Source organism: Pyxicephalus adspersus, chromosome 9 (assembly GCF_032062135.1).
Source record: "Pyxicephalus adspersus chromosome 9, UCB_Pads_2.0, whole genome shotgun sequence".
Taxonomy (NCBI): Eukaryota; Metazoa; Chordata; class Amphibia; order Anura; family Pyxicephalidae; genus Pyxicephalus; species Pyxicephalus adspersus.
Window position 1 is genome coordinate 56,268,102 of NC_092866.1, and position 15,713 is coordinate 56,283,814.

Genomic DNA, 15,713 nt, shown 5'->3' on the forward strand with positions numbered 1-15,713 from the left:
GTTCATGCATCTTTCAGTCTTTTGTCTTTGGAAAGGATCGTGAAAGATCCTTACCAACTACCAAAATCTTACTTGTGTACCCAGCTATATGCAGCTTAGGGTGACAATATTGCTCTTCTATTACTACAGTATAGTAAGGGAAAGTTGTCACTCTGGAAGTGGTTTTCTTTTGTTTATACATTTGTATTTTTCTTTTGATGCTGGGGGAGATGTGTTTGTTAAGGTGCACTTTAACATTTAACAGTAAAATCTGAATGTAGCGAGCAGGAGGTTTTTATACCTCCTCTGCATATTTGCATGTATACATATGTATATAAACCCTAAAGGAAGATGCGATATTCCTCCTCCGCAGCTGCAAATAGTTCTGTCAAAAGTGTGAATTTATTATTTTTGTATTGTAGATGCTAAAATAGCTCTTTCATCCTTAGTTATTTTTAACCCATGCATTCCTTTTGGAATTCTGGTCTCTGATCCTTTTTCTGTATGCTTACCACCATACACGGCCTAAAGCCCTGAGATTTTCATACCTGCTTTCTAATGCTGATTTTTTTTTTAACTCTTACAGAAATTGAATATTGTTCCTCTTTTTAAGAAAAGTATTTTTTATTCCTTTTTGAGTATTTTACAGCAGCGGTGTTCTCAAATTGCAAATTCAGGTTTTGAAAATGTATTGTAGGAACAACCTCATTTTTTGTACCCCCTCTAACCCACATACTAATATCTGAGTTCTTTTGGGGATGTGTGTGGACACCACTGCTTGAAGAGTTGAATCACACTTTGTCTTTGCAGTAATGCACCCTAACACTAATTTACTGCAGTTCCTTCGCACATGCATGGCAGCATAGAGTAACGCATGACCATACATTGTGGTGTGCTGCAGTGGTATAAAAAATTAAGGTACCCTATACGGCTGCAGTGTTCAACCCAGACATTTTAAGCTTGATGGGAAGAAATTGTAGACAGGTAGTAACCCTGTATTGTGACTCACCTTTTCAGTAACCACCCAAAAACAGCTGGGTGATTATGGAAAAGTGCTGGGTGGTGCACCCAGCTGAAACACTGAACACTGGGCTATGGAGTACCAATTGGAGTTCCAGAACAAGATTTAATGCAATGCACAGGTACAGAGATGTCTGGATGGACCTGGAGTCTCCAACAGAATCTCATGTGGCATCTTAAAAAAACAAAAACACAGAGTGGGGACAGAGCACAGTCGCCCTGTACCAGGTAATGTCTGCATCATCAAATCAGGACTATTTTTATGAAAACTGCTAATTGCATATACTTTTGGAGTAACACAGGATCATAAACGATAAGTCACCTCCACTTTGTGCTTTTATGCTTGCTATTCATACAAAATTCCTTCATTATACCATATTGCTATGGTATTATTTTCCTGAAATGCAGTGTGCAAATGACTGCAACTCCAATTTGCTTCTAGGAAAGGTCACAGATAAGGTTCTTTCAGCCCGATCGGGTTTCTGCTAGCGGTATTGTATAACCTGTTTGTAATTTTGGATTGTGTCACTGAGTCAATAGCAGCTATTCATCAGATTGGTAATATGCAGCAAACAGTACAGCAATCAATATTCCCATTTTGTGTCTTTTTCACAATCCAATAATCCTTTCAATGCTTCCTATGTAACAGTAACTTTACCGCACTGCCAAGCTCAGATGCTCTCTTAAAGAGGACCTGTGTTGTTTAAGTTGTGCCTGGAGAAAGCAAGCGGAGGTCAAGTTGTCAATATTGCCTATGGGCTTTGGGCAGCTCTGGCCATTACTACCTTCCAATGCCTTGTTCTTTCGGTATGGAGGAGGCCATCTTGGTAGAGGAAAAGTTTGGCTTCCTCCATGTCAGAGCTTTCCACCTAATAGCTGGTGGGTTAACAACAAAAGCTACAGGAAAGTATAGAAAGCATAAAACCTGCAGAATGAATGAAAAAGGAAAAAGGTAGATGCTTGCAATGCAGACTAATATTATTACACAATATTTATATAGCGCCAACATATTATGCGGCGCTGTACAAAAACCATAGTCATGTCACTAGCTGTCCCTTGAAGGGGCTCACAATCTATAATGTCCCTACCATAGTCATATGTCAATTTTTTTTAGTCAAGGTCAATTTTTTTGGGGGAAGCCAAATAATCTAACTGCATATTTTTGGAATGTGGGAGGAAACCAGTGTACCCAGAGGAAACCCACACAAACACAGGGAGAACCTACAAACTCTATGCAGATAGTGTCCTGGTCAGGAGTCGAACCTGGGACCTAGCAACGCAAAGGCCAAAGTGTTAACCTGATCCACTATGCGGCCCATCAGGTATACCTTCCATTCCAGCAAGGAGAACAATAAAACAATCAGTGGAGAATCTCACCCACCCCAGAAAGTAGCAGTCTGGTAACAGTGATCAGATGATCTGCAGATATACAGAATAACTGAATTTTATTAATTGACTTTCAGTTTCTCCCTCCCACCAGTAAGGTTCTGCCCGCAGAACATAGGTGAGCACAGAGACCTTCTGTGATTAAGGTATGTAATTAAAATCACTTTTATTTAATAATATTGTTAGCATGTTAATTAAGAATGGTAGGGGCCAGGCAAAGGAAATTATAGGCAGATTAAACTGTATCTGTAACTTTGTACATTTTATTCTGTCCTGCTATTCAAGTCATAGGGTGACCATGCTCAGTCAATATACCAGCTGTGCACCTACATTGTTACCCAGGCTTCTGATCAGGCATGGTCACCATCAGGAAACCTGGCCCTGAGAGATGTCATGTTGTGATATTTCTTTCTTTAGCATCCTATTCGGTTAAGGTTTGTTTATTGGGATCTGTGCAGTAGATCTAAAAATGATAATGAAAGGTACAGAGAAATATGGATTTGAAAAACAAATAGCTAGGAGCCATACAATTTGTCATTACAAAGCATTTTGGAGTTTTTATGTCAACTACACACATCATAGAATAGTATATTAGGAGACAGACTGCACCTGATTTAAGGGCTTATTCACACTGGCAGTGAGGTTGCAGTGCATTTACAGCTTCCTCATGTCGGGAAACGCTGCTGCATGGGGAAATGCTACATGTAGCTTCTCCCATCTGCAGCTCCCTGCCATTGAATGGAGGCGGCAGTAATAACACCCACTGCTGCCAGTTGTCAAATGTGCAGACGCTGGTTCTTTTAAGTGTTGTGATGCAAGGTGGCAGTCAAGGTGAGGCGTCTCCCTGCGGCAGCACCCATAGTGGAATGCATAGGGGACGCCTCTGTCAAATATGCAGCTGCTGGTTCTTTAGGTGCTGTGGTGCAAGAAGCCAGCTGTGGGGAAGCCACACAAAATCAAACACTCAGTCGTCAGGTGTAAACCTGCCCTAAAGCTCAGCTACATGCAAAAAAACATTAATTGGAATGTGTTATTCAATGGCCACAAAGGATATAAATTCACAATGTGTAAAACAAATGCTTTTATAAAACCCGATATTGCCTTATAAATGCAATGGTGGCATGGCTGTGCTGAACAGATCTGTGAAGAGGTCCTCCTCCAACAGTCTACCTTCATAAAACTACAAGGGGGCGGATACAAGACTAGTTACCCTTTAAAAAGAGTTAATGAACTGGACAGTCTTTTTTTTTTTCCTATAATGATTTAACTAGATTGTTGCACGGATCTGGAAAGAATACACAAAGATTTAAGTAAAAATACTCATTCCCTTTGTATTAAGACATTTAGCCTGAAATTCAGCTTTGAAAGACCTCTTTATTGGAAGTAAAATCATTTTTTCCACTGGATTCCTGCAATGTCTTATTTATTATGTTGGAGCTATAGATGTAACTTCTGTGTAAATTGCCATATTCAGACACATTAATGGCATCCAAATGGTTAGCAGTTTGTCATGTGAAATGTGCAATTAAGCATCCAATGAACAGAAGTGTGATTACCCAGTGGGAATTGTGACAAACCAGAGATTTTTTTTGCAACAACATATAATTTCATTTGGACAAGCTTTGCATTTTAAGCATCAAGGGACCAAAATAGCTCCATGCACTTTTATGTAACATCCCCCCATGTTCCTGTTTTTGGTCTCCTTTATCTTTTTTTTTTCTTTTGCTTCAGAATATTCCTATTAATTGCTTTTATTTTAATTCATATTCCATACCACAGGAAGGAAAGAGGGGGGAGGAAAAAAAAAACAATTTTCATGTCACGGGTTAGAAAATTACACAAAGCCCCATTTTTCTGCAAATGCCAAATTGTTGCAGATGTTTTTGTTTGAGTGATGAATGCAATAGGCTTTATAGTTTGGTGGAAAAGTAATAAAAAAAAAGGCCTGATGCCCAGCCATCCAATGGCAAGTCCATCCTTTTACGGGGCTCCCTTAAAGTTGGAATGTACTAAGCTTGGGCTATCCCAGCTCTTGTCCTAATGTGCAGTAATGCATTGTATTCTTGCACATTATGGCAGACTTATAGTGTGCCATTCTCCAACAAAGTCAGGTCTGACTTCTCCGCCTCGTTGAACTGTCATTGCATACATACAGCTAGTATACCATTAGGGGGGAAAATATAAATATATATATATATATATATATATATATATATATATATATATATATCTCAGCAGACGGGGTAAGATGTTTATGGCAAAATGCATACAGACTCTTAAACTGCTCCAAACCCTTTCAAATGAAGGTTTTGTTCCACTAGAAGTGGAGCTCAATGGCAAGCTGAGAGCAAAGATTTTATTGCCAGTATTACCTATGCACGGCACTGAGGTTTTCCTTTATATTGACTTGCCATGTTGTTTTCTGTGCTGTCTTCCAACTTAGTGGAGTCAGGCCTTTGCTTCCTTTCATCAGAGCTGCCCCCCTTTCAAAAATGGGTGGTAGACAACTCATAAACAGCAGTAGAGGTGAAAAGAGCACATATTCACAGACTAAATACAACCTAAATAGGAAAATGCTTGCACTGCAGGTCTTCAGGTTCAACTTACTCTCCAGCAAGGAGAACTGTAAGCTTTTTAGCAATCACCAAATCTCCTGAGACACAACAGAATTTTAGATCCTATTATGCAAATCTACAACTATGAGACAGGCATAAGAAATTCACTGGTAATTTTTTTAGCAGAAAATCAGCAAAAATGTAATCTTTTAGCTTAGACTCCATTAACATTTTTAGATGCTTGGTCCCTGTACAGCTCTCTTCTCTACAATGGATATTTGGTAGCTGCACACCATGTTTAAGCAGCTTGGCCTGTAGTTTCCCAATGCTGTTACATTCTGCTTTAATATAAGGCCAACATGCTGACCAGGTTTGTTTGTTACTGGAAGCCTTTGCAATACAACACGTCTCTGGGAGGCAGAAGTCCATGCTTTAGAAAGGATGACTTTACAAAAAGGGTTACCCACCATATTGCATTTTTGGGGGTCGCGGGGGCAAGTAAATGAACATACATCTATACCCTAGCAACAATTTTGTGTAGCTGTAAAAAAAAGTTATGTGCATATAAAAGCATGGTTGTCTTTGATTTTTGTTTTATTAGGTTGAAGAAGGCAGTAAAAATGTTCGACTCGGATCTTTGATTGCCCTTCTGGTGGAGGAAGGGCAAGACTGGAAACAAGTTGATATCCCGGCCGTTCAGAGTCCACCATCACCAAGTACACCCTCTGCCGCAGCTGAGGTGACTCTGACCCCAGCAAAGGCCCCTGCTCAGCCTGCAAAACTTGGGTATGTTGTCTATGTTGTCTCAGCAGCCAAAAAACTGTGGTGTGTATCACCTCCAAGTATTATTACCTCTCTCATGGTACTCCTGTTGTCTGTGTAGTTCTTGTGCTTGCGTTCACAAATGTCTGAGCTTTAATAAATCAGGCCAAATGTTTGCTTAGTAGCTTGGTATAAAGGTGTGTTTTTTTTTGTGAACTGATTTTATTATATGCACTTGCTTGGAGTTGTGTTCTTAACAGTGGACTTTCAAACAGATATTAAACACAGACAGATATGAAATTCTTTAAATCTGTCTAATACAAAGCACCCAGCCTTCTAAAGTTCCTTTACACAGCAAGGAGTTGTTGGACCACCACCAGTCAATTCTGTTCATTTCAGTGCGCAGTCTTGGAGTTTGCAGATTAGAGTGATGATCTTATCAGGGAGCTGCTGCTCATTCGTTGTCCAGTCACTGGTGGTTCAGTCACCAAGCTATATTGCTTACCTGCCCTTGAAAGCAGAGTTGGCTCACCAACCTGACTCTGCCTGGTAAGGCTGTGAAAATACCAAAACCAAAGCTAGGCAGTTCCCCTTTCTATGTTCTCACCATAAATGCCACATCCCTAGTTTATCATTACACAAAACAAAATAAAGAATGAGGATGCAAAAAGCATTCCCCGGGACTTTTCGGGCATGTATGTAAAGCAGCATAAAATACTAATTAATTCAAACACAATTAAAATACATAACATATTATTCATTGTATATCAATGTACGTCTCTTTTATATAGATGTTCTAGATATATTCTACGCGTTTCTCGAAGCATAGTCTGCTTCATCAGGAACAGAGAGCTCTCAAAAGTTGCGCCTGGGGTAGCAAGGTAGTTCTTTTACAGATTGGTGAGTAGGACAAAGCAGCAGAACCGGAGTATATCACAATAAGATATATCAATGGCTTAGTGCCCCAAATCCTAAAACCAACTCCAATCGCTAGTGAGCAAATGACCCTCAACATGCTCAAGCAATGCCTTGCTTCCATCTCATTAGACCAGACTGCATTTAGTGACGGCTGTGTAAATAACAAGATTGAACACACAGCACTGTGCACCCTTTTCCAGTAAGACAATTCATAAAAGTGTTTTCAAGTGTGCATTTAGATTTTTGCCCAGAGTCCCGCCGGTCTAGAAAATGTATATCTCAGGAAACCTCATACAATGGTATCTGTTGTATGAATTGTAAGAGCACTGGGGTTCCATGCATTCAGGATTTACCCATTCCTTTGCTCCTCCACACAGAATGCAGCAGACTCTTGTGACCACTCAGATGTGTGAGAATCACAAGTGTTTATTTTAATTGGTGCCCTGAGCCAGCTGCTGGAGTCGGATCCTGCGTCTCTAATGACGCGCATCCAGCTGTCTCCTACTTCATTACGCTTGGTACACTGGAGCATAGACCCAGCTAGCCCAGGGCATCGCCGGCAAGGCTCGAACAGATGAGCTAACAAAATAATCACGCTGAAAAGGTCAGCGCCGCGGTGCCGCCAGTGGCTTCTCCCCTGTCTTTCTGCAGCACTGGTGGCATATATGCTAACATGAACTAAAAGTGTGCTTTCTGCATCAAGGAAGTATAATCTAATGTAGTCTAGCTGAATTCCTAATATTCATTTACCCACAGGATCTGCACAGTCTGATAAGCTTCACAGCTTAATCATTTATAGCAGAGAAAAACAATAACACAAAAATGGTTAGGATTTATAGGGCATTTATTATTCTTTCTTTATAACTGGAGACATGATAATGCTGAACTCAAACAGATATATAAAACACAAAAGGATGCTTTGTGCAATGATTATCATATTTTTCTTATAACTTAACAGCAGTGTAAGTACCTGAATATGACCTGGCATCTGCCTCTTGCAGTTCATCTGTATGTACAGCACCGTTCATGCATCGCGCACTCCCGTGTCGTTGGAAAGGATCGTGAAAGATCCTTTCCAACGACAAAAATTGGCCGTGTGTACGCAGCTTAACAGAGATGAGCTTATCAGTGTTCTGCTACTCCTTTCACTGTCCCTTCATGAGTTGGTGATGTTCCAGAATGATCTGTGCTTAGAGGAAGAGGGTTGAATATTGCTGGATAATAAACTAAGGGCATCTGTGGGCAGAAAAGAGGAAATATCGGGAGTCAAACAGAAAAATTGCTGAAAAATTGTGTGGTGGTCAATAGGAAGAATGCCTCCTGCATTGCTGGCCATTGGCAAAAAATGACACCCTTACAGAGAGCAAAAAAGGTAATTGGTGTCAGGGGAAATGACTGATTTCTCAAGGAACCCCTAGCAACCTCTGGAGGAAGCCTGATGAGATACACTGGTCTAGTGCATTGGCGGTCAGTTTTGTGGGGCCTCAGCTACAGATAATGACATCACCAGGGGCCACTCATTGGGTCTGATTAATAAAGCTCTCCAAGACAGGAGAAGATAGACTATCATTACAGAACCTAGGTGATCCAGTAAAACTCGCACTATATGTACAAAGTCTGTGCACCTCTGACCATTGCGCCTATATGAGCTTGTTGAATATTGGACCTTTCATTGCAAATCTATGACCATTTTTATGAAATTGCAGCTAAAACAGCCTTTACTTGAGTGCACAGATTTCACACCCATCTTTCTTTATTTTGGCTCATTCCACCGGGAAATGGGATGGTTGAAATGGGTGCTAGTGAGAATTGGTGGAGATTCTGTCCGCATGTGTACCTGTACTCTACTGAAAAAGGCTTTCCACCATTACTCTGTTCTTTTATAGAAAGATATACCCTCACTTTTGTCACTACCATTTTTGTCACCGGGATTAAAAGTGTTGAGAATTCTTAGATGCTGCATTTGTACCTGGAAAAATGGTGAATGGAAATACTTCCGAGGGTATATCTTCATATAAAAAAGTAGTGATGGAAAGCCTTTTTCAGTAGAGTAGAGGTGCACATGGGGACAGAATCTCCACCAATTCCCAACAGCACCCAATTCAACTCATTCCCTGGTATGGAGTGGGATGATCCAAAATCATTATGGTAAATTTGTCTGTTTTTTTATGTATACAATTTGTTGTACCTGTTAAGTGATTTTATGTTTTTTTTTTTTTTTGCAGGTTCCGCATAAGTCCAGCAGCTCGCCACATCTTGGATACACATGGGGTGGACCCAAAAAGTGTAGCTCCATCTGGGCCCCGTGGAATAATCACAAAGGAGTAAGTTCTCTCATCCTATGAACGTATTGTACTCCTATTTCAAATATGTTGATAAATTTACATTGAGTTCCAGTATCATTTACAGATGTTATTTCTCTATTTACATTAGCACCAACACATGCTGTCACACGGTACAATGAACACTGGACAAGTCACATCAGTGTGTGGCATACTGTAATATATACAAGTTCTTGCTGTGAGAAAGCATTGTGTAGAATTGTCATCTATCTACTATCAGGCTAACTAGCCCTGTAAAGCCAGCTGTAGGTGGAGGTTCCGGGCAGCGGGCTATTATTTCCCAAATACCAGTATAAAAAAACAATCTTGTGGTGCATGCCACAGATCTGTAATGCTTTACAACTTTATGGAGCACAAATAGAGACATTGCACATTTTGCCCCCCCAAATGTGTTTGCCCCCTAGTGGGGAGTTGAGTCCAGCCCCACTAGGGGACAAATGTATCTGAGGAGGCCAGGGTGTGGAATGTCTGTCTACAGATAATTTGAAATGCTGTCCAAGATCTTCAGAGCTGTCCTATTGCCCAAAATGTCTTTGTCCATCTCAAACGGGGTAAAGGAAGGCTGGTCTACCCCTAATGTCTGTGGTTCCTTCATTGGTGGAGCTGACCAGGCAATTTTTTTTTTTTTAACAACCCCTCGTTTGTACTTTTTTAAAACAACTGAGCCAATTGTAGGCATCGCTCTGTTATTTCCATTGGCTACAGACATGGAATAACCAGTTCATCAATGGGTTACGCCAGTTGCTATAAATATGGTTAATCATTCTCTGGGATGCAGGACCTAGGTGGATGTGTTTTGCCATTGCCAAGACAGACTTGGATGCAAATATCTTTATTCTGCAGGATTTGGATAACAGTTTAATCATCCACTGTTTATTTATTTTTTTAATCTTTACAAGTCTAGGAGGAGTTGGTCACCTCTCTGCAGTGCTGACAGAACTGGCTGTATTTTTAGAATTGTCTGAGTGGTGATAATGATTTGTCCTCAGGAAAGTAATGATGAAAGTGATACATTATGAAACATGTAGCTTAAAATAGCTCATAATTAAAATGTTGGGACTCTTCAGGATATTTTATCATGCTCATTATCGCGTGGAAATATCACACTATGAGTGCCGGTTCTGAAAGTGCAGGTTTCATGAAAACTGAAACTTTACTAAAGCTTCCCCATGGAGTTTAGCAGGGGTGGGGGGATCTAATGGCACCACCCAACCAAGATTTTCCCAACACTCTCTATGGACAAAGCAATTGGCAGATGTTTTCTGCATTCTCTTTATGATATGTTGCTGCCCGCATGTTCCCCTTTACATGGGCACAAATATTTGGATGTATCTTTTAACCAATCCATCTCTTAAGATCCCTTGTGAACCTGTTGGGATTCTTCTGATCTCCGCAGTCATTTGCGCCCTAATTTTTTGTGTCACTTGACGCTTTAGGTTATTTTATGCAGTAATTCATGTCGTAATTTATTCAGTTCTGACTGTCCTTAATGATAGCAAAATATGACGGATAAGTATGGAGGGTGTCCAAGCTGAAACCTATGGGTACAGGGTCGGCAACCTCATGGAAGCCACAAAATGTAACCACATCTTATCTTTATAAACTCATTTTACCTGAATGTATTTCTTAATCACTTTGTGTTTTTACCCCTATTTATGTACAGCGCTGCGTAAAATGTTGGCACTATTTAAATCCTGTTCATTAATAATAATAATAATAATAATAATAATAATATTAATAACTTTTGCTTTTACTTAATTAGCCCAGCTACCGAATTCTGGACAGTAAACTACTGGCCTGTCTAATATTTGTGTACAGGTTTTGTTGTCTGTGGTACAGAGGCATGGTTACACATATGTCATCCATATTCAAGTACTACATGAATATTCCAAGTGTGTGTATATATGTTATTTTGTTGGACTTAGTCCTTGTTTTCTAAAGGCAGATTTTATGTGGGAGCTGAATAACTCACGCCGTGAAAATATTTGTTGACAGAGGCAGGATATTACACATGATTTGTACTTTCGCCTGGACTCTTTTTTTTTCTTCTTTCTTTTTCTCTTCTCTAATTTCGTCTCCTGATCAACAGTTTATATATAATTAGATTGGAGTAATGTATGTTCCCCCCAGTCTGTGGCATGCTATGACTCCCCCCCTCTCTCTCTTTCTCTCTCCCCCCTCTCTCTTTCTCTCTCTTTTTTCTCATACCCTAGTTAATTTGATATTTAAGCATGCTTTATATTTGGAGTAGAACTACAAATATAATCTATTTTTTTTCTCACTTCTGGGAATTCACATCCTTTGTCACATGACTTTTAAATGACTATCTGTATAATAGGACACCCGGTTCTGATGACGGAGTTCTTGATCCACACGGCCTATAACCTCTCCCCACGAGTTTTGTCACAATGATCTGACTGTGCAGCCCAAACCATTTGGGGTCATTTTACTAATAAAACAACCTCACGCAGTGTTATCACATATTGCTTCCAATAGCTCCCATGACAGCAGAGTCAGCAACCGGTTGGCTGAGCCAATATTGATGGAATTTCAGTATTTTACCCTTATTGGAAAACACTTATTATCTTTGATGATCAGTACAATTACATGCATATGGTGGCCGGTCACATTGACACCCAATTTTATGATACCCAGTGAAAGGCCTCAATGGAAAATCTGTTATTTTCACCCATGCTTCTTTCTCTTCTTATCCCTTACTATATACTTATTCAGTGGTTGCAAACACACTATAAGAGATGTTATAGAATCCAGAATGCTTGACACCAAACAATTCAGCATCAGTCTATAACAGATAACTCCAATGTGATCGAGCTGTGACATCGATTTTATGACATTTACTAAGTCTTGTTACTTGCGGACATCTTCAGCTTAGGTAATTGCTTAGCAAACCATTAATTCACGTTTCCACGAACCTCCGGGTCCATAAGCTCCTCCCCCATCAAGCGCTCCTGGGACCCCAGCGCAATAAAACAAATGCGTTCTAGTTGCTGTGGAAACATGCCAACAATTTAATTGGAAACCAGATTCTTGTGACAGAGTCCTTCCCTTTTATCTTTTTTTTTTCCCTTGTTGAAAATTAACTTGTTTGATCATCCTAAACAGAAAATTGTGCGTTTTTGGATTTATTTTTAGCCATCGCATCCCTGCCCGCTTTAGCCGTCACCTTGATGTTCCACTCGCTGTTACTTGTCTTCCAGGTTAACTTCTTCAGTGCTGCACCAGGGGGCTATTGTTTCTATGGGCAGGTGGGTTTCTTCTGCTCAGGGCAGTGAAAGGTTAAATTAACCCCCCCCCCCTCGTTTCATGGAGGGATCATGGAGCATTTGTTTTGCAGATGGGCGCAAGCTTGGAATCGGACTAAAAAGCTCTCTGAATTAAACGCCTCGGGGGTCCAGTGTTACTTCTGGATGAATTACTAATGAGCGGGAGAGTTTATTTTTAGGATCTGTTAAATGCATACTTCCCCATCTATTTCTGGGAATGTATGGCCTTTTTTATTTACATTATTTATAGAGCACATACTGGTTAAATACATATATATATTTTATAAAGATTTAGATACCACTCTTAGTAATGGACGGCAAGTAACTCCTATTGAAGCATGTTTACACCCCAAAGTAAAAGTGTAATATATTCTAGTTTATCAGTTCTTATATGTTGCTGCTACAATAGTTTCCTTTTCCAGGCCTTTTTCTTTTATTTTCGCCTAGCAATCCTCCGAATAACACACTTCCTGCCCTAGGGTGACAACACTTCTACATTGTGTTTGTGAAAGAAGCTATTGTTGCCACTCAGGCCAGGGACTTCAAACTCCTTCTCCATTACATGGGTGGTGATGGTATTGGTAGTTTAAACAAGAAAAATACCAAAGGTTTTGCCTTTAGTTGTTCGTAAAGGAAATGGCAAGGAGGGGGTACATTTTACTTATTTTCTGTGCTTGCCAAAAATTTGTTCCTTGCCTCAATAGAGAAAACAAAAGCAGCCACCATTTCTAAAGACTGGTAAGCTGCAATATATGGCATTTTGTTCTTTGTTACCTTTAATTCAGGTTTTTTTTTTTATTGTGAGGAATTTGGGGAAGCTAATTAACCTACCACTATGGTTTGGGGATGTGAGCCTCACACACTGGGACAATAAAAATGTATTTGCCAACCTTTTTTCAACATGGATTCTGTGAAAGCCTCAGGTTCTGCCAGTGGTTGCCAGGGATTCCTTGTACTGCAGCTGAACTGTTCATATTTTTTTTTTTTGTATGTACGTGTTTGTGCACACTGATAAATATGTATAGTGTAGATTGTTGCTTCATACTGCTTATATAGTACACCTGTATTAGTTTTCTACTAAACCACACCATTTAGGACCTCTCAATCTATTAAATGATCCTAAAAGTTTACAGCAAAGTTAATATAAGGGTTCTTTAGAAAGGAGAGGATCTTTCCGTGAGTGAGGCACAGCAAAAAGTTCCCTCTGTATGAATTTATATAGCACTTACATCTTCCACAGTGCTTTACAGAGTCCATGTTCATGTCAAAAACGCCCTCACAATCCAAGCGGAGCTCTACCACACTCATTATGTCAATAATTTAGTCTAAGGCCAATTTGAGGTGAAGTTAGTTTACCTACCCAGTGTTTGCCCAGCCCCATTTAGCCGGTTGTACCACCCGCCACTTTTCAGTAACCATCTGGTTATTTTTGGGTGGTTATGAAATAGTTGAGTCATAACAAGGAGCCACCACCTACTTTTAGTTTCCCCTCGCCCAGCTTAAAAAAGATTGTCGGAAGAATACGGTCTACCCTTATAGTTTTGGGATATTTGAGGTAACCAAAATAACAAAAGAAATGTCATGCAAGCACACTGGGAGAACATACAATTTCTATGCCAACCATTTTCAGATGGGGTTCCTCCAGAGGTTGCCAGGGGTCCCTTGTACTGACCCTCACCCTCCTACCATTTGATGGCGCCGACATAGTTTGCAGTCTAGCACCACTTGGAAGGGTCACAAACATGACCCTATAGATTTTTCTTACCTGTTTATAAGGTTTACATTTGGACCACCAAGGTAAGTGGAACATCTTCACACTGACCATCATTGTAGGAAAAACTTATAAAGACCAAGACCTAAACATTTTTTTAAAAAAACTCTTTTGAGAGGTATAAAGGTATAGAGGCTTCTCCATGCAATCGTTGTCTTTGCAAAGAGTTTTAACTGGGACCCTAGCTGTTAACAAGGCCAGAGTGCTATCTTCTTCTCCACCATGGCAATGTTTCTTATGGTTTCAAGCTTGCTGTGGGAATGCGAGAGCCATCATCACACAGGAACATCTAAGAACAACCACGGTTCCCTCTATGGAACATATGAGTGCACAAGTAGAGGAAGTGTCTACATGAAGGTCCTTGTAAATGTATCAGCCCCTGTTAATTTAATAGGACCGGAAGGGTATGACAACTTGGGAGGGGGAACACACAGATCCCCAAGCACCTGCTCCGGGGAGCACCATGATTCCTTTGACATCATTAAAATGACATTCTCAATATAATCCACTCCAGTAGTATTATCTGCAAGAGTTGCATGCAGGAAGCTCTATACTTAGAAATGCTTTGTGTTTGGGGTAGCATTTAAGAAGACATTCCAACTGAAACAGCGATGACCTGAAGATTCATAAGCCTCATTATTCTTCTCTTGCTAGGTAGACCACCTAGCAGCTCTACTAAACCAATGACAAGGCTGTCTTCCTAATGACCCCAAAACACCAGCAGGAGCAATGGCTCACAATTTACCCCTAACCTGTGCAATGTCATCACAGTAGTAGCGCTGGAATAATTAGAAAACAGCTCAGAGATGTAAAATCAGTTGCTAATATTATGCCAACATCACTGTAACATCAAGTCAAGACTGTCTTTTGTTTCTTTCAGCTCGGTTTTAAAGCAGAACTAAGCCCTCTTTATACTTTCCCATCCCCATTGCGTTGTGGGCCATGTCCTTCTTTTCTTTTTTTTCTTTTCGGCCATCTTGATTGGCTTTGCTGGAATAACATAACTGCATGGGAGTTCAGTCAGTCCCGGGAAACCAGGATGTGCCGGGCATCCTGACAACTAACCCTGAGCTGTGCACGTGCAGCTCATCAATGATTTTGACAGATAAAGAAAGCAATCAGGAAGGCAAGAATACCTACTGCCTAAGGCTCTGCCTGGTTTCAAATTTTCAAATCTATGTAAGGAAGGTTCTAGAATTGGGAAACATATGTAGGCTACATTTTGTAAGTACACATTTAAAACACTACAAATAATAAAGATACCGTAAGATTTTTTAAGATATTTTTTAAGTGAAAATCTATGTAGGGAACATTGCTATGGTCTTGGAAAATGTGGTGGTGCTAGAATCAGGGGACACTTGGCCTGAAATGTTGCAAGCTCCAATTCATTGCTCTTCAGTAAATGATGCTGGATATTTAGGCATTTAGAAATCTCACCAATCACAATTATCACCCGTCGTTCTATAAAAATTCATAACCCAGTTTCAATTGAAAGCAACTTCTCAGCCATGCATTTATGATGTACATGGGTTACCCAATGGTTAAATTATCAATGACAGCTTGGGCACAAATGACTTATATTCGACAATATAATGTTTTGATTTCATCCTTTTGCAATGACCTAAAACCAACAGCAACCATTTACTTCTGAGAAGTAGGTGTTATGTGTTTTCAAGGGGGTTCTTTTACCCTCTAA

General features: G+C 40.1%; 1 protein-coding gene across 1 annotated transcript in view; it reads left to right on the forward strand.

Annotated features, from left to right (window-relative positions):
• Window positions 1-15,713, forward strand: part of PDHX (pyruvate dehydrogenase complex component X) — a 62,469-nt gene that overhangs the window by 22,503 nt on the left and 24,253 nt on the right. The window contains exons 4-5 of the mRNA XM_072421558.1: window positions 5,542-5,726; window positions 8,846-8,945. Of these exons, the coding sequence (XP_072277659.1) occupies window positions 5,542-5,726; window positions 8,846-8,945 (285 nt within the window). The remainder of the gene's footprint in view (window positions 1-5,541; window positions 5,727-8,845; window positions 8,946-15,713) is intronic.